The sequence below is a fragment of the Varanus komodoensis genome, unplaced genomic scaffold (assembly GCF_004798865.1).
Source record: "Varanus komodoensis strain SLA01 unplaced genomic scaffold, ASM479886v1 scaffold13_3, whole genome shotgun sequence".
Classification (NCBI taxonomy): Eukaryota; Metazoa; Chordata; class Lepidosauria; order Squamata; family Varanidae; genus Varanus; species Varanus komodoensis.
The window spans coordinates 15,831,774-15,855,272 of record NW_025335409.1 but is presented as its reverse complement, the minus strand read 5'-3'; the positions used below and the strand labels follow the sequence as shown (position 1 = coordinate 15,855,272).

General features: G+C 42.5%; 1 protein-coding gene across 1 annotated transcript in view; it reads left to right on the top strand.

Moving 5' to 3' along the window:
- Positions 1-23,499, top strand: part of FAM107B (family with sequence similarity 107 member B) — a 128,829-nt gene that overhangs the window by 16,970 nt on the left and 88,360 nt on the right. The window contains exon 2 of the mRNA XM_044423358.1: positions 22,900-22,975. Coding sequence (XP_044279293.1) covers positions 22,900-22,975 — 76 coding nt within the window. The remainder of the gene's footprint in view (positions 1-22,899; positions 22,976-23,499) is intronic.

Below are 23,499 nucleotides of genomic sequence, written 5' to 3'. Positions count from 1 at the left end.
TTGGAGATTATCGTACTTCAGACGCTCTTCCGATTTGTCTGACCCCCCCCCCCCCCCCCCCAGTATCCTATATATGAAAAGTCTGGGAAATAATGCTTGGACTAGTAAATAGGCAGCCCTTTTATTGGCTAGGTCACTAGAATGATGCAATCATGGTAGCCCCTTGCCTCCTTTAAATGATGTGCCTAGGGACAATTGGTTCTTGCTTCCTCACTCTCACACCCCCTTTTTTAAAGAGTTTCTCCCTTGCCTAGTTCTCCCAAGGAAATGTGCTTGAGGTTTGAATTCCTTTCAGTACGCAATGCTAGTTTTAGCTTTCATTTGGTGCCAAGTATTTGCTAAAGCTGAAGGAAAATTGGACTAGAGGGGATGGAAAAAGGAATCTGAGGTTCTCAAGCAGTAGAAGTTTACAAGAATAGTTTAGCTTTCAAAAAAGGAATAAATCTTCTGAACTTTCCAGACTAGAATCATTCTGTTTCTCAGGTCAGTTAGATTTCTTCTGTTTTATCCACTGCCATGCCCTTCTCCCACCAATGTCTAATTACTGAATATAGTTCTAAGCATCATTTTTAAAATCTGTTTTGACTGGTCAATACTGTTATGCTCAGCAACTGAGCAAATGACATTTCCTCCCATCATTTGTGTAGACATTTAATCAGTGATCAATCATGGTTAGATGATTCCTCTTAGCTACAAATTATTGGGACTTAATTTACAGGCTTACATGCTTGAGTGGAGGTGAGGGAAATATGTAGAGCACAAACAACAATATAAGAGCATAAGAAGACCCAGGATGAGACCAAGGGTCCATCTAGTGCAACATTCTGTTCACACAGTGGCTTACCTGCTGCCCATGGGGAGCCCATGCACAGAATATGAGTGTAGCACCACCCAACATGCCCGTGCTTCCCAACAGCTGATGTACACGTGGCTTGTGATCTGGTTAAGACTAGTAGGCATTGATAACCTTCTTTTCCATGAATTTGTATTCTTCATGAAAGGTAATCCAAATTGGTGGCTACCTTGTGGACTTCCATAGATTAACTGCATGTTGTGTGAAGAAATACTTTTATCTGTCCATAATCTCCCACCAATCAGCTTCCTGGGATAACTCCAGCATCTAGTATTCTGAGATAGGGAGAAAATGTCTCTCTATCCACCCTCTTTGCACCAGATATACTTCTGCATATACCTATCATCTCTTACTCAATCTTTCCCAAACTAAATAATCCCAGCTGTTGTACCTTTCCTCCAGCCCCCCAGTCATCTTAGTTACCCCCTTTTGCACTTTTTCCTACTCTACAATATCCTTATTTAGGTATGGTAACTAGAACTGTGCACAATATTCCATGTATGGTCTAACCACAGAATATAATAAATGAAAAAGCCTGATTTTCTCTCTGCGCACGTCCAGGGGTTTCAACTGGATTTTGTCTGGTTTTCAGCATTGTATGACAAGTACTGCCTACCTATGTGCCTGTTTACTCCCCTCTGCTCAACTTATATATTTGGTGATGACAAAGGTTTCATTTGTATGGTCCTGAAACACTAAAAGTGCTTTGCATACTTTATCTAGTTGTAATTCTTACAACAATCCTGCAAGTTTGTTTTTGTTTCTATGTGCCATCAAGTCATCACCAAGTTATGGTGACACTAGGAATGAAAGCACTCCAAAATGTCCTATCCATGACATTCCTGTTTAGCTGTTCAAAATTCATAGAATCACAGAATCATAAAACAGTAGAATTGGAAGGGACCAAGAAGGCCATTGATTCCAACTTCCTCTTATTGCAGGACACTAAGTTACACCATCCCATTCAGAAGACTGTCCAGATGCTTTTTGAATAGTGAGGGAAAGCCCACAACTTCCCCAGGTAATAGGCTCATTGTCTTACTGCTCTGACAGTGAGGAAACTATTCTAGGCATTTAGTCTAAATCTAGTTTCTTTTAACTCGAGTCCATTTTATTATGTCTTGCACTCTGGAATGAAAGGGAAGAGGTCTTGTTCTTCCTCTTTGTGACAGCCTTCTGGAGGATGAACATGCCTAGTTCTCTCAATCTTTCCTCACAGGGCTTTGCCTGATGCCCTCCTCTGTACCCTTTTTAACTTTTCCTCATCTTTTTAAAAGTTATGTTCCCAGAACTGGACACAATGCTCCAGATGAGTTCCAACTAGTGCTGCGTATAGGGGAAGTACTACTTCATGAGTTTTGGAAGTGATACTTCTGTTAATGCAGCCCAAAATAACATTTGCCCTTTTTGCAGCTGCAACACTTTGTTGGCTTATATTTAGCTTGTGATCTATAACAGCCCCATTTGCAGTATTGTTGAACCAGTAGTCCCCATTTGTAGTGATCCGTTTGGTTTCTTGTTCTTAAGTAGAGGAATGGCATTGGTCCCTACTGAATTTCGTTATGTTGTTCTCTGCCCAGCATTCTAACCTATTGAGATTACCCTGTATCTTACTTCTGACTTCCAGGGTTTTTGCTACTCTACCCAGCTTTGTGTCATCTGCAAATTTAATTATTTTTCTTTGTACCTCCTCATCTAAATCATTAATAAACATGTTGAAGGTTACCGGTCCCAGGACAGAACCTTGCAGTACTCCACTTTTCACCTCTCCCCAGTTTGAGAATGAGCCATTGATAAGCACTCTCTGAGTCTGATTTTGCAGCCAATTGTGGATCCACCTAATGGTTGCACTATTTACCCACTTTTACTGCAAAGTTGGGTAACCAGGTTATCATGGGGCACTTTGCTGAACACTTTGCTAAAGTCTAGATAGATTATGTTCACAGCATTCCCACAGTCCATTTGGGAGGTTACTCAATCAAAAAATGAAATTAGTCTGGCAGGAATTGTTCTTCAGAAATCCACCTTGGCTTCTAGTAATTACTGCATTGTTTTCAAGGTGTTTACAGACTGTTTGTTTCATAATTTCCTCTGGAATTTGTCAGACTAACTGGTTTATAGTTGTTGTGCGTAACGACTCGGAGGAGTCGTTAGCATGCGAAAGAGGGCCAGGAGCCCCCAGTGAGGATCAGGCTTTAGAACAGGAAGATTTCTACTTGGTGCCCATGGCACAAACACCCTGCCCCCTGCCACCTGCCTCAGACGTTTCTGTACAAGTTCCTGGGGATCAGGCTGGACAGTCTGTTGCCATGGAGAATGCCCAGCTGAGGAGGAGACTTCGACGCTTGGACCAATTAGAAGGGAGGCAAAGCGAAAGGAGGAGGGAGAGAAGATTATCTAGCCCCCGGAGGGAGGGACGGACACAGAGGTTGATATCCATGTCGTAAATCTCAGAGAGGTCAGAAAGGAAGGGGCAACTGTGTTGCTTAGAACTATCAATGGCAGCTCCTGTACTGTCATATCTATCTATCTATCTATCTATCTATCTATCTATCTATCTATCTATCTATCTTGAAGTTGTTTGGAATAAAAGGACTTTAAGCTTTTATTGCCTGTGTCTGTGTGAGTAATTAGAACGTGAGCTACGGTCTCACGACAGCTTGCCCCCTCCTTCCTTCACGCTCCAGCATCCACAGGAGCGTTGCAACTCACACAGCCAGGCAAAGTTTTTTTGTGTTTTTTGGAACATATCGGTGATGGATTCCTCAGCCCAGCCTGCACTCCCTCCAGAGTTCAAAGCTCTACAAGATGAGAACGTCCTTTTGAGGGCCGAAGCTACGGCAGCAAACAAGCAAATTAATAGCCTGCACGCTTAAGTTGCTTCACTTCATGCAACAGTGCCTGCAGCGATGGCAGCCCCCCCCCCCTCCAGGCTTCGGAGATAAAGTTGAAACGATGCCCCATAGAGCCGCCTCCCAAGTATGATGGTAAGAGGGAAGGATTTACAACTTTCAGGGCACAATGTGAACTATATATGCATCTTCGCCAAAATGGCGTCACTGATGAAAAGACCAAGGTAGGCTTCTTAATCAACCAGTTTTCTGGGGCGCTGCTCGGTGGGCAACTGTGAGACTGGTGGCTCAAGACCCCATTTTGAATGATGCAACTGCTTTTCTGAATGCATTGGGACTCTTTCTAGGCACAAGGAAATGGCCGTCCGTGAAATTAAATGCCTGTGGCAGGGAGCAGGCTTGGCTGCTGATTACATGACTCAATTTCAACTTTTGATGAATGACCTGGGATGGAATGATGAAGCCTTGATGGTACAATATCGAGAGGGACTTAGGGGGGAGATTTTGGATCTTTTGGCCCGTTCCCCCCCCCACCCCGAAAGCTTGCAAAAATTAATGCTTGTGGCAATTCAAATTGACGGGTGGCTTGCTGAGTGGGCGAAAGAAAGGCAGGAAGGCTGCTTTGGCTCGTTGCCGTATGGAGAGAGATTGTTCCCATGGATGGAGGCCAGGCCTCGCCGGCCTTCACCAGATTACTATGTTGCCAAGGTGACAGCTCAGCCTGAGCCCATGCAGCTAGGGGTGGCCAGGCCCCGCATTCCAAGAGGGGAGTGCTGCCGGACTGTGTTTTGCTTGTGGACAAGGAGGGCACCTGACTTGTTCCTGTTCTTGGAAGAAGCAGGCGGGAAACTTCCAGTCCCAGGGTCGTTAAGCACCACAATGCTAGGATCTACACCAAAACCCCAGCGGTGCCCCACCCTCACAGGGCCTCCTTCAACCCGACACCTGCTGATTGATGTTACTTTGCAGACACCTCCTCTGCCTGAAACATGGGCCACAGCCTTGATTGATAGCGGTGCCAGTGCTTCGTTTATGGATGAGGATTTTGCTGTAAAGCACTCCTTTCCAACATCATTGTTGCCTTTCCCACTCCAAGTGGATTCGATTCAGAGGCAGCCTCTACAGGGGGGTCCATTGTCACGCCAGTCTTCCCCATTGACTCTGCAGATTGGTAAGCGAACAGGCAGTGTTCTTGTTAGTAAAGGATTTGCAGTACCCCCTGGTACTGGGTGGGCATGGACTGGTTAGTCAAGCATGAACCTCAGATAACTTGGGACTCTGGACATATACAATTTAACTCTGAGTTTTGCACCCTACATTGTTTTAACTCTTCCACCCAGGCACCTCCAATCTCTCCCCCAACATTTCGCACCACTCTTCCTCCTCACTATCAGGATTTTTGGGACATCTTTGATCCTCAAGAGGTTGACAAGCTACCACCCCACTGCACTTGTGATATTGAAATCCACGTACAGGCGGGATCCACCCTTCCTGTTGGCAAATTACGGCCCATGTCCCCCAAGGAGCTGCAAGTACTCAAAGAATTCATTACTACCAACTTAAAAAAAGGTTTCGTTTGTCCATCCTCGTTGTCCACTTCGGCCACGCCCTTCATTGTTCCCCAGAAAAGTTCCAAAAAACCCAGAGTTTGTATCAATTTCCACCATCTAAATTCCATTACAGTCCCAAATACACATTCCATGCCTTTGATCTCTGAAATCTCTGAAATGTCTGTGCCCTACAGCCATTTTTACTAAGTTGGATCTACAAAATGCCTACAATTTACTCCTCATCCGCCCTGGTTTTGAACATCTCACTGCGTTTGCATCGAGATTTGGCAATTACGAATTTTTGGTTATGCCGTTTGGGCTTGTGAACGCGGGCCCAGCATTTACTCAGTTGATAAATGAAGTCTTTCACGATTTTCTGGATGACTTTTTGATCGCATAATTGGATGATTTGTTGATTTTCTCGAACGACCCAGAGTCCCATGTGCACCACGTGCGAGCAGTCCTCCAACGCATGCGAGAGAATCACCTCTCTGCTAAGCTGGAATAGTGTGAATTTCACACTATTTCCCTGGTGTATCTCGGGTATCGAATTTCCCGGAATGGGTTACAGGTGGACCCTGAGAAAGTGCAAGCTGTACTGTCTTGGCAACTGTCTCGCATGAAGAGGGAACTACAAAAATTTTGGGGATTTGCTAACTTCTATCGCCGGTTTATACCTCACTTCTCTTGTTTGACAGCCCCTTTGACTGACCTTTTGAAAGAGAAGAGATGGCGTTTGAACTGGCCTCCTGAGGCAGCGGAGTCTTTTGCTGCCTTAAAACACCATTTTGTTTCGGAAAACCATCTTATCCACCCTGACACATCTGTTTCTTTTGTGCTACAAACTGACACTTCTGACAGAGCTATAGGGGCAGTTCTGTTGCAACGACCAGGAGGATCCAGCGATGATCTCAGGCCGGTGGCATTTTATTCCTGCAAACTCAGAACTTCAGAACAAACCTACACTATTTGGGAGAAGGAATTGTTGGTGATAAAAGCGGCCCTGGAAGAATGGAGACATTTGTTGGAAGGGGCCTCTCACTTGGTCCTCATTCAAACTGACCATAAGAACTTGGTCTATTTTGCCTCAGCCAAGATCCTCAACCAAAGACAAGCACGTTGGGCATTGTTCTTCACATGTTTTTGTTTCCGCATAGAGTATATTCCACCTTCAAAGAATCTCCTAGCAGACTCACTGTCCAGAAAACCTGAGTACTTTGGGGACACTGAAGCGCACCCTGAACCTGCCCCTATCTCACAGCCTGACATGATTGCCTCAGCCACTGCTTCAACCTCTTGGCAGGCGGACCTTCTCCGAGCCCAACAGGCCAACCCCTTTGTCTGGGCCAAGAGGGAAGAAAGGGAGGCAGATACACTACCTTCTGTGTACAACTTCGAGAATAGTTTATTGTTATATAACCAAGCTGCGTAAATTCCATTGCCGCTTAGAGAATGAGTGTTGCAACAATGCCATGACTCCCCCTCTGCGGGTCACTTTGGGGTTTATAAGACTTTGCATACGGTAACCAGGGACTTTTGGTGGCCTCTTATAAGCTACGATGTCAAGTCTTATGTCCTTTCTTGCACCACTTGCCAATGGGCCAAACACCAGCCCGGCAAGCCCTCAGGGTTGGTACATCCTTTAGGGATCCCTCCTGGCCCCTGGCACACAGTTTCTCTGGATTTCATCACAGATTTGCCCCCGTTGAGGGGCTTCACCACCATATTGGTCATCACAGACTTATTCACTAAAATGGCTCACTTCATTCCTTGTACAGGACTTCCCTCAGCCAAAACCACAGCCTCTCTTTTTGTAGATCATATCTATAAATTACATGGGTGACCCCTTGCATTAATTTCAGACAGGAGCACTCATTTCACCCCACGGTTCTGGAGGGAACTCCTTTCCTTGCTCAAGGTAGAACTACACCTCTCTTTGGCGCATCACCCTCAAACAGGTGGCCAAAGGGAGCATTTGAATGCGACCCACGAGCAATACCTCTGTTGCTTTGTAAACTACCAACAAGATGATTGGTCCTCTTTCCTTCCTTTGGCAGAGTTCGCTTACAATAATTCCGTGCATGCTTCCACCCGGCAAACCCCCTTCTTTGCTAACCTGGGATACCACCCCCGTGCATTTCCCTCTGTGCTTCCTGCTGCCTCTGTTCCTGCTGCTGGAGATTTTCTGCATGACTTAGTTTCTGTACAGTCTTTGCTCAAGGAACAGTTGAATCGGGCCAAAGCTGCTTACAAAGAGGTTGCTGACCGACACAGGCAACCTGGGGTTCCACTCCGTGTGGGCGACTGGGTTTGGCTCTCTACTGAATTCCTTCCCCTTTCGGTGTCTTGTTGCAAATTGGCCCACAAGTGTGCAGGGCCCTTTAGGATCGTCGCCCAAATCAATCTCGTGGCCTTTTGCTTGGCTTTGCTGGCCTCCATGAAAGTGCATCCTGTTTTTCACCGGGCGCTCCTTTCCCCTGCCCCCCTCTCTCACCCCCTTCGCTCTCAGGTTCCTCCACCTCCACCTGTGTTGGTGGATGGGGAAGAGGAATTTGAAGTCGAAGAGATTCTTGACTCCAGTTTGAGGAAGGGACAGTTGCAATCCCTCGTGCACTGGAAGGGCTATCCCCCCGAAGAGTGCAGTTGGGAGCCCATTGACCACATACATGCACCCATACTCTTGAGGCAATTTCACGCTCACTTCCCCCACAAACCTGGTGGCAAACACCCTTTGCCTTGCTGGGAGAGGGGAGGTCGTGGAGGGGGGAGTAGTGTCATGCCTAATGACTTGGAGGAGTCATTAGCATGCGAAAGAGGGCCAAGAGCACCCAGCGAGGATCAGGCTTTAGAACAGGAAGATTTCTACTTGGTGCCCATGGCACAAACACCCCCCCACCACCACCTGCCTCAGACGTTTCTGTACAGGTTCCTGGGGATCAGGCTGGACAGTCTGTTGCCATGGAGAATGCCCAGCTGAGGAGGAGACTTCGACGCTTGGACCAATTAGAAGGGAGGCAAAGCGAAAGGAGGAGGGAGAGAAGTTTATCTAGTCCCCGGAGGGAGGGACAGATGCGGACGTTGAGATCCACATTGTAAATCTCAGAAATGTCAGAAAGGAGGGGGCAACTGTGTTGCTTAGAACTATCAACGGCAGCTCCAGTACTAACTGTCGTATACATATATCTTGCAGTTGTTTGGAATAAAAGGACTTTAAGTTTTTATTGCCTGCGTCTGCGTGAGTAATTGGAACGTGAGCTACGGCCTCACAACAATAGTTCCCAGGTTCATCTTTTTTTCCTTTCTTGTAGAGAGATATAATATTAGCCCTTCTTCAGTCATCTGGCACTTCTGTCTTCCATGTATTTTCAAAGATGATAGTGGTTTTGAGAATTCTTCTGCTAGCTCTTTTATGACTCTGGGATGAAGTTCATTGGGTCCTGGAGATTTGAACTCATTTAGCCCAATTAGAAGTTCCTTACCTTTCAGTCTTGGGCTTCCATCCTGCCCTTTCAGCTTGTATTACACCTTTGTCAGGAAGGTTGTATTTCTTCTCTTGAGAGAAGATTGAGCCAAAGTCGGAGTTGAGCACTTCTGTTTTGTTTTTTTGTTTTTGTTGCGGGGGGGGGGGGTTGTTTGGGGTTTTTTGGTCATTTGTTACCATTTATTGTTCCATCCACATTGATGAAACATGCTTCTCTTTCATCTGTCTTTTGCTTTGGATGCATTTGAAGAAGGCTTTTCTGTTTCTTTCAGTTCCCTTCACTAGCCTCAATCCATTCATCACTTTAGCTTTCCTAATGTTATCACTGCACTTTCTTGCTACTTGCTTATATTCTTCCTTTGTAGCCTAGCCTTCCTTCTGCCTCCTAGACATGTCCTTCTTGGCTTTTTGTGAAGCCCCATGAGCTTCCTCTGTTGACTGTTGCTCTTTTTCCTTGTTGGAATTGTTTGTAGTTGTGCCTTAAGCATTTCTCTCCTTTTTAAAGATATCCCACCCTTCCGGGGCTCCTTTTCTCTTTAAACGTGTTTTGCCATGGGACTTTGCTTATCACCCTGAATTTGCTAAAGTTGGCTTTTTTGAAATCCAGGGTACATGTTTGGCTATATTTAGACTTAGCTTCTTTTATTATTGAGAATTCAAGTAAGGCATAGTCACTTTCCCCCAGAGTTCCTGTAGCTGTTACTTTGTCTACTATTTCTTCCCTGTTGGTTAGGATCAGGTTGAGTAAAACACTCAGAGTTTTCTTCATCCGCCTCAGCTTGTTGATGCACTTCTTGCTTCTGTACTACTCTTAGCTGTTGTAGTTCCACCAGTTTGTCTAAAAGCTCTTCATCTTTTTTTATTACCTTGAGAGTGGACACTCCATGCTATAATGGTCTTTCCCTTTCTTCTAACAGGGCTACTAGCTTGCATTTGTAGCATGTGTAGGACAGGTAAGAAAACAAACATTGTATAGATGTTGCAGGTCACCACCATGTCATGCTACCTTTGTGATTCTGGCTTACTGGGCTATGGTGACAACCAGCGCTTTCCTTTGTCTTCACAAAAGGATAACAACACAGCCCTAGCAGTAAATGGGAGTGTGTTACAAGAAAGAAAACAAAGGGGACAAAAAGATGAAGAAAGATGGGAAAATATTAGGGACCTCCCCATTGACCTCCCCCACAGAACTCCACCACTGTTTGCTCTCCCTGTGGGTTTGGCTGCTTGTATCCCAGAGGGCCTAGACCAGCTGGGCCAGCTTCCTCTGATCTGCTCAGCTAGGAGTCAGGAACCAGAATGGCAGTGACTGTGGCTTCCTTTATAGAGTCAATCCATCTCTTATTTGGTCTTCCTTTTCTTCTTCTGCCTTCAACTTTCCCTAGGGTTACTTTCTCCAGTGAGTCTTACCTTCTCATAATGTGCCTAAAATATGACAGCTTCAATTTCATCATTTTTGATTCCAGGGAAAGTTCTGGCTAGGACCCATTTGTTTATTTTTCTGTCAGTCCAAGATATCCGCAAAGCCTTCCCTCAGCATTATTTTTCAAACACATCAATTTTCTCCCTGTTTACTGTCATCAGTGTCCAGTTTTCACACCCATCATGAATACAATATTCTGGATGGTCTCCAGTGAAACATCCTGACACTGGATGATCTTTTCTAGTTTTTAACTTCATTTTCATTCTTTGAATTTCTCGGCTGTAGTCTCCTTTTGAATTGATGTCTGTAAAATAGGAATGCAAAATTGTTCACAATTTTGATTTCTTCACCATTGACATTAAAATCATACAAAACTTCCGTACTCATAATTTTTGTTTTCTTAATGTTCAGCTGCAGACCTGCTCCTGAATTTTCTTCTTTCACTTTCATCTGGAATCATTTCAATTCTTTGAGGGTTTCTGCCATTAATATGGTATCATCTGCATATCTTAAATTATCAGTGTGTCTTCTGCCAATTTTCACTCCTCCTCCCTCTGGTCCTAATCCTGATCTCCTTCTATTCTGTTTATAGATTGAACAGATGGGGAGATAAAATACACCCTTGTCTGACATCTTTGCTTATAGGAAACCATTCTGTTTCTTCATATTCTGTCCTAACAGTAGCTTCTTGTCTGCAATGCAGGTTATACATCAGGTCTGTCAATTGCTGAAGCAAATTCATTTCTTTCAGAGCCATCCATAGCTATTCATGATCCACACAGTTAAAGGTTTTGCTGTAGTTCAAATTCTTTGGTGTGCTCCAGTAGCGAACATACATTTGTGATATGATCTCAAGTGCTTCTTCCTTTTCAGGATTCAAGTCAGACATTAATTGCTCCATACAGGGTAAAATTCTTTGTTGCAACATCTTGAGCATCACTTTGCTTACCTGGGAAATTAGTGCAATTGTTCTATACTTACTGCATTCCTTAGCATCTTCTCTCTTGGAGATTAGATTATATATTGAACATTTCCAGTCTGTAAGCCATTATTGTCTTTTTTGTATCATATTTGTTGGCATTTCACATTAGGGACTGATTTGGTCTCTACAGCTTGAAATAGTTCTACTGGTATCCTATCTGTTCTGGGTGCTTTATTCCTTCAGAAAAGCTTTCAGAAAAGCTTTCACTTCACTTTCCAATATTGCAGATGCTTCCTCATAAAATTCCCCTTCAAAGCAGTCTGTTATCTTTTTATCTCTTCTGTATAGTTCTTCCATATTGTTTCCACTTCTCTTTATTCTCTTCTGGTCAGATAGTATGTTCCCCTGTTGGTCTTTCAGCATTGCTAATCTAGGATTGAATTTCCCTTTGATTTCTTGTATCTTCTGGGAGAGGTCTCTTGTTTTTCCTATTTTGTTGTTCTCTTCTGTGTCTTTGCCCTGGCTATTTTAAAAGTTATTTTTGTCTCTAATCTATGTGATTAGGGTTGGGATGAACCCTATTAGAATTTGTACCTCCAAGCATTTCCAGACTTCCTCTTGTGCTTGGGCAAGTCTTTCAAAGCAAGCTGAGTCAAGAGGAAATCCGTGAACACTCACAGGTCCTTGACTGTGCGATTCAGTCTAACTGTTTTATTGGACAGAAAACCTATCAGCCTTTAAAGAAAATTTTCTGGTTGCTGGCAAAAGACTGCAAGGAATTAGTGCTGGATGACGATCAGGTGACCCATCATTGTATAGGTCCCAAGCATGAGCTACAGCCTTATCTAGCTTGACAAAAACAAAACTTCTGTGGCTTCTAAAATGTCATTCCAAATCAGGACAGACAGTCCAAAGTACCCTTAATAGGCTGATGGACAAAATGTAGCCATCCTCTCTATAGAAGATTATATAGATCTGTTTACTTTGAGATTTTCATTTTTTCATTTATCAGGCTTTTCTTTTACTTTGTCAACATTCAAACATTATTTTGTTTAGGAAACAAATGGCCTTATTAAGTTTGGCAAAAAAAAATCCTGCATAAATGCACAAAACTTAAAATGCTGTTTTTGCTAATAGAAAAATAGCCTTTTTAAATCTCCAAACTATCTTAGGAAAGCATCCTCATGAGCACTTGAAGTTTGCTTCAAATCTTTTTTTGATATATCTATTTCAACATTAGATTCCAATTTGGCAGTCACCTAGGACTAAAGGCTTCAATTGATACGATCAAGTTCTATAGCATAGAAAATTACTTTATGCAAATCAACTGGACTATACCATAGTAAACTATCATTCCTTGGTTTAGAAGAGCTGAGCAAGGCTGTCACGTACAGGACATTTGAGAGGGCATTCATTCCCAAGGTCATGATAAGTCAGAGACAATTTGACAGCACGTAACAACAATCATTCCTTAAAAATCCCATTGATGGGAACAACTGGGGGGATACTTTCCAGCAGGCAGACACTTCCCCCAGGAAACACTGAGCAAGAGGAAATGCTTGCTTAGGCTAATGAACAAATGATCCTGCTGCCTCGTGACTAAACAAAAGATGATGCTTCTGTCACATTTTGATAAATGAATCTGTGCTGGTTTTGGCAGATGTTGAAGAATTTGGTGATATGAATTGGGGAGTGGGGGACAAAGAAAGAAAGCCCAATGGTTCCAGAAAGGAAGCATGGCGGAAGAACAGTTAGATGTTGCTTGTTATAGGAATTAGGCTTTTCGGGAGAGAAATTATCATAACCCGCCCCCCCAACCTTGAAACCACTGTCATATGTCTAGAACATGGATGCACATACCTAAATAGTCAAAATAGATTTTGGTCAACTGGCAGAGTAGCCAGGCTACTATTATAATTTAGGAAGATATTTGCAAATGACTAATGCTGACTGCTGTTTAGCCTGCTGTTTTGGGATTATATATTTGAGGCTGCTAGTTGTTTGTGTTCTTTAAAATTACAGTTTTAAATGGTTGCTTTTCAAGTCTCTGTTTTGATGATTAGCTTTTATGGTTTTGGTATGTTTTAAATTAGTGGGTGTTTGCCATTGCAGAAGCCTTTTGGGAACAGAGAGCAGCTCAGAAATCTAGTAATCTGGTACCCTTGTTTGCTTGTATTTCTGCTCCCTCCTTTCTCATTTCCCTTTTCTGTCATGTTTTTAGAAGGTATGTCAGTGAGCAGGGACTGCCTTGGCTTCCTAAACCTTTGTACAGTGCTTAGGAAACTTCAAATATTTTATAAGTGACAATACATACATACAATAAAATTCTGAACCCTACTTCTGTAGATCTCCTCATGTTCCCTTCAGTCCCTTCTTCCCAGCATTCCTGATAAATGGGCTTTCAAATCATGGCCATCCCAATGCATTCTCCTTCCAACAGTGTTTGATTTAGCTTTGCAGCTGACAAAGCAGGGATAAGATGCCTGGTGCAGATTAATTGCTTTCTTGCAATAAGCTGGACCAAGGAAGCAAACTCTATTGTTTATCCTGATTTTCTTCCTCTGCCACCTGGTTAAACTAAACTGAAACACATTCAAGTCAAAAGCCTTTCACTACTTGGGAGATAAACTGTTGTCAGAACAATTAAAAAAGTGGAAGTGGGGAAACAGGTTGTGAAGTTAGAGCATTTCTGCAGCACTTATTATATACTCTCCTAGTGCTGTTTTGTTTTAATAGAAATCCATAATAATCATCATCTGGCATCTCGAGCACTCAATGAATAACCGGAGATGAACTCCCAGTGGATTAGTTTGGCAATCGTTCTTTGCCAAGGAACTTTAATCAAAGGAAGTGATCCAAAATTAAAGGATGCATGTATTCTTCTAGCCCTATTATTTGTTGTAATTCTTTAAACACTCCCCCTCCCCCAAAAGCATTTAGCATTCATGAGGCCACAGGCACTAGGTTCAGCTCATAAAGGGAGTTGGCAAATCCACATGGACAAGATCTTTAAAGGCAAAGACAGAATTTGGATGCTTTGATTGGCTTAACTTCTGCTGTCCATCAGATGTTGGGGGGGTTTGTTTGTTTGTTTGTTTGTTTTTGATGCCTTGTGAAAAACAGATTTTAGAAAGCTGATATACCTCTCTCAAAAACTGTCAGAGTGTGAAGTCCCCTAGGAGTCTCTGTGATGTAAGCATGTGCATAAGATATTTAATGGGAAAGCTGTATGAAAACTCAGCCTAGGGTGACCTGGAGCTTTCACCCTTGTATGGACAAGGGTGAAGAGTGGAATGCTGATAATAAACTGAGTCTCTATGAAGGATTACAGGAAGCAGGAATCAGCGAATGACAAGAACAAAGCTCTTCTGTGTGCCTAGCCCAGGAGTGGGCAACCTTTAACACTCAAAGAGCCATTTGGACCTGTTTCCCACAGAAAAGAAAACACCTCTAAAAACTCTGCGAAACTCTTTTGACCTCTAAAATGAAAATAACACTGCATATATCATTTTTTACCTTTATGCTATGTATAAAAAAACTATTGTGTGTTGCATTTATGAAACAGATCGGGGGCTATGCTGTGCCGGTGCGTGTCGCAGATCGGGGGCTGTACTGGCACATGTAGCAGATTGGTGGCTGTGATGCGTATTTTGAGCGACGGAGCTGCAGCAGAGGAATTCAAGAGCCACATGTGGCTCTGGAGCCACAGCTTGCCGACCCCTGGCCTAGCCAGTCTGTGTTGCTTATTTCTCCTTCAGGAACAGACTTCCATCTACTAATGGCCAGTATGGATAAGTTGGATACAAAAAGCTTGCAGCAGAATTGTTCATCCTTGGCACTTTCATAAAGGTGCCCAATTTTGTTCTCAGTCTATTTAAATATTTATTGTTTAGGCAAATGCAAAGTGGCTACCTGATTGAACTGGGTTTAAAATAGGAATACAGTTACAACCTCCACAATTCCCCATAGATGCTATCACTACAATTCTTTACAGCTTCATCAACGTATTTTTTAACAATTTCAGTGCCAGGCTGGCAAGCTTGGAAGGCTGTAGAACCTGAACATACAAGGCCTTTCACATATAATGCACCATATAAAGAGGACCAGAATCCAAGGAGGGCAGGAGACCAGATACCTGGAGCAGGGTAGTCAGAGACTGGGAGATTGGCTGGCCAGAAGTCTAGAAGTGCACTAGGAAGCCTAGGACAGAACTTCCCCCAGTCACAAGATGACTGTACTGAAGGAATGTAGCAGATCCTGGCTCTCTATTGCACAGGTGTGTTAAACCTCAGGCCTGTGGGTCAACTCCAGCCTGCATGTAGTCCTAGTCCAGTGCTCCCAGGTTTCCAGTGCACCCAAGGGGCATAGCTTTTCCAAGGGGAACTAGCAATGTACTAATACATTGGTGAAACTTGGCTTCCATGATCATCCTGATGAGTTCTATACTTTTGTGTAATTTCAAACCAATCCAATAAAATGGATTGGTGATGTTAGAACACATTAAATATGCTGAACATTTTGCTTCCCTCAAATTGTGACTCATCAGATGAGTTTTCCTACAAATTTTGGTGGAAAGTACTGATGTATGTTATTCTATGTTGTTTGAGGTGTGCCTTTTATTAGCTTGGTGATGTCATTAAGGGTTTTTTGTCCCCATGAAAGTCTATGACAGCACCTGCTGGCAAAGTTATGTTGGGCACAATCAGTTTCATTCTGGAGCTAGAATGCTGCTAGTATTCCAGTCTTTTTGAAGAAGCTTTTTTGCAGACAGTTTCTCTGTGCTATGCCTGTTATTTTAGCTTTGAAGTCTCGTCTGCCAAGGCAAGATTTCACATGACTACATAGATTGAGATGCCAGCACTGATGGGATGGGTAGGTAGGGAGACTTAAAGTTTTGCCCCCCTGCTGTAGTTCCAAACTGGATCAGTCCCCTCTTTATATCTCCAGTTTACATTGCCAAAATTGCAGTTTCAAAATAAATTACTGGTAAGCCTCAAAGCTCATTGGGTTGATAGGCCAGTTTGTTGTCAGCACTCAGCAGGACGGGTTTAAAGTGAAAGGGAACTCCTGTCTAGCTAGATGCTTCAGAAGGTGGTATGGGAACAGGACAAAGTCAGACATCTTTCCTGACCAAAGATGAGTATGGGCAGATGGAGGATATGTTGTGAGCAATCAGAATTTGTGACATTGCACAGCATCATTACTGAGCCTGGGGCATCTGGGTCCATCTAGCTTCCATTTCCTGGTTTTGTGGAGCTTAATCCAACATGGGGTGGTCTTATACAGGCAGGTTTCTTGATAGGGTGCGATCCTATGACCTCGCAACATAGGCTTTTTCAGGGTCTGAGCACTGAGACCCTCCAACCTTGATGCTTGGACTCTGGAGGCCATGGTCCCACCCTGTCTCCTTGCAGTGAATGCAGCAAAAGCTCTGTTCGAAGTTGCAACTGGGCCTTGGGGAAAGGGGGACATGTTGGGGAAAAGGAAGGAAGATAGGGCTGCAGAGTTGTGCTGATTCCAGTTGGTGCCCCAGCCTCCTTCCCTCCCCCTTGCCATCCCCTAATCTAAATGACCCAAAATAGCCATTGAATGCAGAGCACAAGGTATGGCAGGGATGGAGATCACTGCAACTTCACCTTATGCCTTGCCCTGGATACTCATAAGCCTTCAGGTTCATTGGTTTACCAGCATCTGCTGTGAGGGTGATAGAACTGAGCCTTCTGTTTTCTTTTGAGCACTGCACTCTCCAAGGCAAATTACTCTCTGTCTACCACTCTCTCTCTACAAACTACTCTCTGTCTTTCCCTCCCTCCCTCCCTCCCTCCCTCTTTCTCTCTCTTTGTGCACATATCCAGATGGGTAGTCATAACAGTCTATTGTAGCAAAACCAACAGAAAATTGTGGCACCTTAAGGACTAATTTTTTCCCCTGGCATGAGCTTTCTTGGGCTACAGTCAACTTCTTTTGTACATGTAAGCAGTCCCTCCCAGCTAGCCTTGAGTGGATGCTCATGTGAACTGAACCAGAATGATCGCACCCATGGCTGTGCAGCAATTCTAATTATCACAGCAGTGCTTTCCTAGCTGCTCTTGGCAAGGTGACAACTACAAACGATATTGCCACATTTGTGTGTGACATTTTTCCATGCCCGTCTGTTCTCTGGGAATTTCAGGATCGCTTGTACAGACAGAATGGGTGTGCCAAAGCACTGTAGTTTTCATCACTGACAAACTGAAGAATCATTGTTTTGCTGAAGCATTTGTGCTTGTAACAAACATGAAAGACGCTGGCCGGCAATGCTACCCTCCAAAAGTCAGAATTCAGCTTCATCATTTTTAGGCTCTTGGTGATCATTGCTATCACAGACAAGTTGTGAAAGACTGACTTCAGCTGCATCCCCTTCCCACAGCCAGGCTCATCTATTTTGCAACATAAACTGATGAGAAAATATGCTGGGTTCATATAGGCAGACTGTTTTTGCATGGTGATCTTGTGTTCCCTTGTGTTCCCTTTTTTCTCACTTAGAAAGACAAAAAGACAAAAATTTAGTGTGTGTCCATATCCCTAAGGAGAGTGAGGTGGAAGGGGAAAAATAAAACCAACTTCGGAAAATCAGGAATTCCCATTTCACAATCCATCACCCTACCCACAACTAACTTCAGTTTGTCCAGATATTGCAAAATTGGAGCTTCTGTGGAACGTTATTAACCCAGCAACCCTAAACACTCTTGTCAGGAATTAATACCATTTGAGTTCAGTGGGACATTCTATCACAAATACACACATTGGTTTACACTGTAAATATGATCAGTATGGTTTCTAGAAGAAAATGTAATTAGATGGAAATCCCTTTTTCCTTGGAAATGTGCCAGAGTGGGTGGAATGCTCTTTCACATCCAGAAGTCTTCCTTGATTAGCAATGGTCTTCAGTTCATAGTAGCTTCTCTGGGCTTCAGACTCTTTCCTGCAGGAGCTATTTTGTGAACAGAGGGATTATATACATATTATATCACTATCTCTTGAAAACATTTCCCATTTATTTTTTTTTTAAATCCAGCTGTCCCTTTAAAATTCTCCTCTTGAAACGATCTGTAAGTCTTTGGTTATACTCTTCTTTCCAACTATACAAAGGATTTCCATTGACATCACATTTCCCCCTGGAGGCAGGAAATGAATGACATGTGAAATAAGCTTGAAAAATGCTAAATATAAAAAGATGTGCCTGTCTTTCTGCCGTGGTAGATGGGCCTCTTTTGTATTCCCATGTATCTGAACTAAAAACAGCAGTGTTCAGTCCAATTCTTGGTTCCCAGAACTGGGTTATTAATTTTGCCTCTCCCCAGAGCAGTTACAGATGACTTGAAACTGCTGGAAAGTAAGTAGCTAGAGATGCAGGCACTGCAGCACTATAGAGCTTTTGCTCAAGCTGACAAATATTCCACTGTTGCAAATTCCTGCTTTCTCTCCAGTGATTTTGTTGGAGGGCAATTCACACATTATGTGGAAGTGTCAGAGCAGAAAAGGCAAATGTGTTGCACTTCTTCCTTGATCTTCGCTTCCTAGGTACTGTGTGAGGGTTAGCGGGGAAGTAGCACCATATGCTTTTGCTGCTTTCATATATTGTACAAAGTAACCACAGAAGAGTTGAGAGTTAAGACCACACAATGAAGATCAATTAAGTATTTCATAATAAAGGTGTGCCAAATATGTGCTCCTTTACACTTTTGCAGGACCATTTATTTCCCTGTGGAAACAGAGGGGGGTTTGGGGGGGATGTTGGAGGAAGTGGGGAAAATTCTTAGAATCAGTTTTACCAGGGATGGTTATATCTTAAATACTGAATGGCCAAGGTCTGCCTTCTTTCCTTCCCTGTACCATGGGGGCAGCTATCTTTCCCCACTCAAGAGTGCTTTTAGGAACATCACTCTATCACATAGTAGCATCATTCCAGGGATATTTTCCCTGCAGGCTACTGTGTAGAACTAAGCTGCTGTTTGAAACAGGGGCAAAGCTTCCCCCCCCCCTTCTTTTTTTCTTAATCTGCAAAATCTACTTTCAGGTACACACAGAACCAAGTTCTGGGCGATATACAAGGAGTGTTTTCTTTCCTGCTTTTGCATTACATAACCTCTATGTGGTGCACAAATGCACCCTCTCCACACAGAATTATTTTTTCTACCTTCCTGAAGCTGGATTCAGGGACCATTTTGGTTCATCCCCACAAAGTTCCTCTTCTGTGGAATTAGGGCAGAGAGTAGTGACAAAAGATGAAATTTGCAATTTTATTGACAAACTGAAAGTCAGCAAGACACCTGGTCCAGATGGTATCCATCCTTGAGTTATCAAAGAACTCAAGCATGAAATTACTGACCTTCTTACTGAAATATTTAACATGTCCCTAAACTTAGCACTTATACCAAAGGACTGGAGAATGGCCAATGCAACAGCAATTTTTAAAAAGGGATTCAGGACATTATGTTCCAGTTAACTTCTGTCCTGGGTAAGCTGCTTGAAAGGATGATTAAAGATGGAATCAGTAAGCACATTGAGGGACAAGCCCTACAGAAAAACCCAGCCAATGTGAAGAAGGTAAACTCCATGCTGGGCATAATTAGAAACAGAATAGAAAATAGAACTGCCAAGATCTTACTTCCCTTATACAAATCTTTGGTATGACAACAGTTGGAATATCGTGTTCAGTTCTGGCACCTTACCCGAAAAAGGACATTATTGAGTTGGAGAAAGTATAGAGAAGGGCAACAAAAATGATCAGGGGACTGGAGCAGGTCCCCTATGAGCAGTGGGATTGTTCAGCTTAGAAAAAAGCTGAGTAAGGGGAGACTTGATAGAGGCATTTAAAATAATGCATGGTGTGAAGAAAGTAGAAAGGGAGACATTTTTCTCCTCCCATAACACTGACTCGTGGGAGGTTTGGGACAGATAAAAGAAAGTACTTCTTCACACAGCATACAGATAAACTATGGAATTCACTGCTGCGGAAAGTGGTGATGGCCACCAATCTGGCTGGCTTTGAAAGGGGATCGGACAGATTCATGAGGGAGGAGCCTATCAGTGGCTACTAGCCTTGCTGGCTACAAGCTACCTGCTTTATCAGAGGTGGCCTGCCTGCATATACCAGTTGCTGAGGGGCTTGGGCAGGAAAGGGTCTTGCACCCATCCTGCTTGATCCTGGGGGGAGTTGATTTGCCACCATGTGTGCAAAGTACTGGACTAAAAGGAACTTTGGTATGATCCAGCATGGCTTTTCTTATGTTCTTATGGTCCATGGTCTGATCATTAATGAATTTCACAGTAGGAGATGCTTGAAAGGAAGATACGTAGAAGATACATGCATCACTACTCCTTTGTTTATATGTGGAACAAAACACTCTGATAAGGATACCTAACAAGATTTTGATTCTGAGCAAGATGAGAATGTGACTGTACCAGGCTCCCCAACCATTTTGGACCCACAGACGTATTTGGAAATATGAGAAACTGTTGTGGGCACCACCACAAAATACCTCACCTGTGGAGTGCTGCTGTGGCATCTACCTGTTTTATCTATGGCTCTTGGACTGTCTTATTCAACAAAACCTGTATATTAGTCACTACAAACTCTCTTTAAGAAGGGGTTATTTGATCCAGCTAACTTCTGGTGATGCAGTGCAGCTAATGCTTCTTCTTTTAAATGGATTTTTTCTCTCCTGCACCCCACTTGAGAGATGTGAGGAATTTCAGGGGCTCCAGCACTTCCTCAGACTTCAGTTTCCAGCAAAGGGCACTGGAGGCTTATGGTCTTTCTTTCCTGACAGGCTTATTTGTGCTCTAATCAAGTTAAGGTTCCACAGATTCCCAGGCCAACAGAGTTGTGTCTCAGCTGCTGTGGGATTCTTATTTCAGAGACCACAAGTTAGCTCTCTTCTTCCTCTTCTGTTCAAATTTTCCAGGTCTGGCTTCATGCTTCTCCTCAGATCTAGTAGAACAAGAGCAACCAATTCATCTAAAACAAAAAGGATGGTTTCAAGAGCTTCAGAGTAGGATGGAAGGGGGACTTGTGAATCACTTTGTGATCCCAGGCTCTAAAAATACAAGGAATTGCTAAAAAGCAATCTAGACTGAACCCCAAAGCACAGCAATATATTTGGTTGTACTGTAGTTGCTTCTTTTGGATAGGAAGTTACTGTACAGGAGAAAAACGTACTGAAAAGTCTTTTAAATTCTCTTTAAAATTATTTAACCACTCCATGTAAATTAACAAATTGTCAGCATAAATGAATTCTCGGCTTATCTAAAAGATTGATATTACAACATTGGAAAGACAAACACCTATAATGAACACAGTGGATTGAGGACCTAAAAGCATTTGAATGGCTGGCATATAGATACCACCTTCAAATAAATACTTATTTGGATTTGGCTTCCTTTCGTTGAGGACTATATATAATTGCTAGAAAGTTGTATTCATTTCATAGAAATTCATGCACATATTTTAAAAAAATAATTGGTGCCTGTAGGCACCATGTGAGGACATAAAGGTATCGTAGGTTTCTAAGTTTCAGTTGTATATTAGCTCAACATTACTCAACATTAGTGTGTTTCTAGAGATACAAAGATGTGTGCACAAAACCAGTACAAATATTGAAAATATTCCAAAACATTTAGTAAGCATAGATCTGAAATGTGTATCTTTGGGACATGCCATCTGTTTAGCAAATATTGGGGGGAAAATCCTGCAGAAGCTGAATGAGATATCTGGATGCAAAAGATCAGATAATTCAAAATGAGCTCTTATATGAAATAGAATTAACATTGTAGAACACATAAGGTTATAGCTGATATTAGTCTAAGGACAACTCATTTCACTAGGTGTATTCTAAGTAGGACTAACATTAGCTGCCAACTACAGATTGGAATTACTCTCCCTCTACTGCCTTGAAGTAAAAACTTACTACTCCATATCACTAGAAAATAAGTAACCATCCCAATTTATTTAACTGGTATTGGAGAATTTCAAATGTTATGCTTATTGCAGTGTTCACACATGATATTTAAACTGAGTGAAGAAGGGCAAAAAGATGACAAACAGAAAAATTGTCAACAATATTTTCTGTCTAGTTTGTCTGTCTATATTGATATTGTTATACAAATAGCATTTTTTTCATTTGGTTTCTCATGTTATGATACAATTACTTTATTGCATTATTTACTGGCATTGTGATTTTTTAAAGAAAAAGTAAAAATAATTGACAATTAAATCAGGTCTTAGTGCTGTTTTGATTACATGAAAGTCTCAAAACCTTCTCTTTCCTTAGCTTTTTCATAGCTCTCTTTTTTCACACTGGTTCCATCACTCAATCTAGTTCTGAGAGAGATCTCTCATAGAAATATAATTTTCATTAGCTTGAAATAAATCTCTAGCTAACGAGAGAAAAGGATTTGGGGAGGATTGTAAATGTTACGTTTTACCCTTCCATGTAAAAATAAAACATGTTTCAGATACACACACACCATTTCTAAACTTTTTTGAGTTGAATGAGTATTTCTAGTTAGGTTTTTTTTCTTTAAAAATATTTAATGTCTATGAACGTGTTCTCATAAATCAGGAAACATTCTTAAAAGCTACTGATTTCAAAAAAGCAAATAAATTATATTAATTTCTGTAGGTTAGGAAGTACAAACTTCCCTCTCTAATATTCTAGCTGTGATTCCAAGTTATATTATTTTTCTCCTTGTTGTTTGGCATTTTTGTTAATTCATCCGATATTTTTTTCTCCACATTTTTTCTTTTCACCCTTGTGGGGATGCATCCTAACAGGAAAAGCAAGAACAAAAACAAATGGAAATACAAACGGATTCAGATTTGCCAGCCTCTGACAATGACCTTTTCACAGGTAAGATGCCTGAGAGCAGCCTTTACCGTTCATCTCCTGACAACAGTGCACTGTACCGAGTGTGATGGTGGGCATGTCGTGAGCAGAGCTGGCTGGAGCCGGGGGTCAGACTAGGTGGCCCGGGAGACCCCTTCTGGCTCGTTATGTTTCTTTGTTTCTATGATCTGTCTTTATCTGTGTGTTATTTCCGGGTTCTGCAGGATAGTACTACTTTCCAGTAGAGCTTGTGAACAATTGACTCTGCCGCAGGGTTATGTAAGCCAGGCAGCTGCATGGGATAATCAGAGCAAAGGAGGACAGATAACAGGACTGTTCTGCTCCATCTAAGAAGTTGTGCTTGTTATTGTGGATGTTGTTAAAAATAGGGTTTGGAAGTTTGTGTCATTTCAGTTTAATGAACAAGAGTTCCTTTTTGGAACAGTTTCTATTATTACTAAAGAACGCAATAGAAGCACCCAGAATTCCAAGATCCTGCCCTTGTGAATGACTCTTCATGCAGCTGATGAAGTTTCTGGTGCTCACAA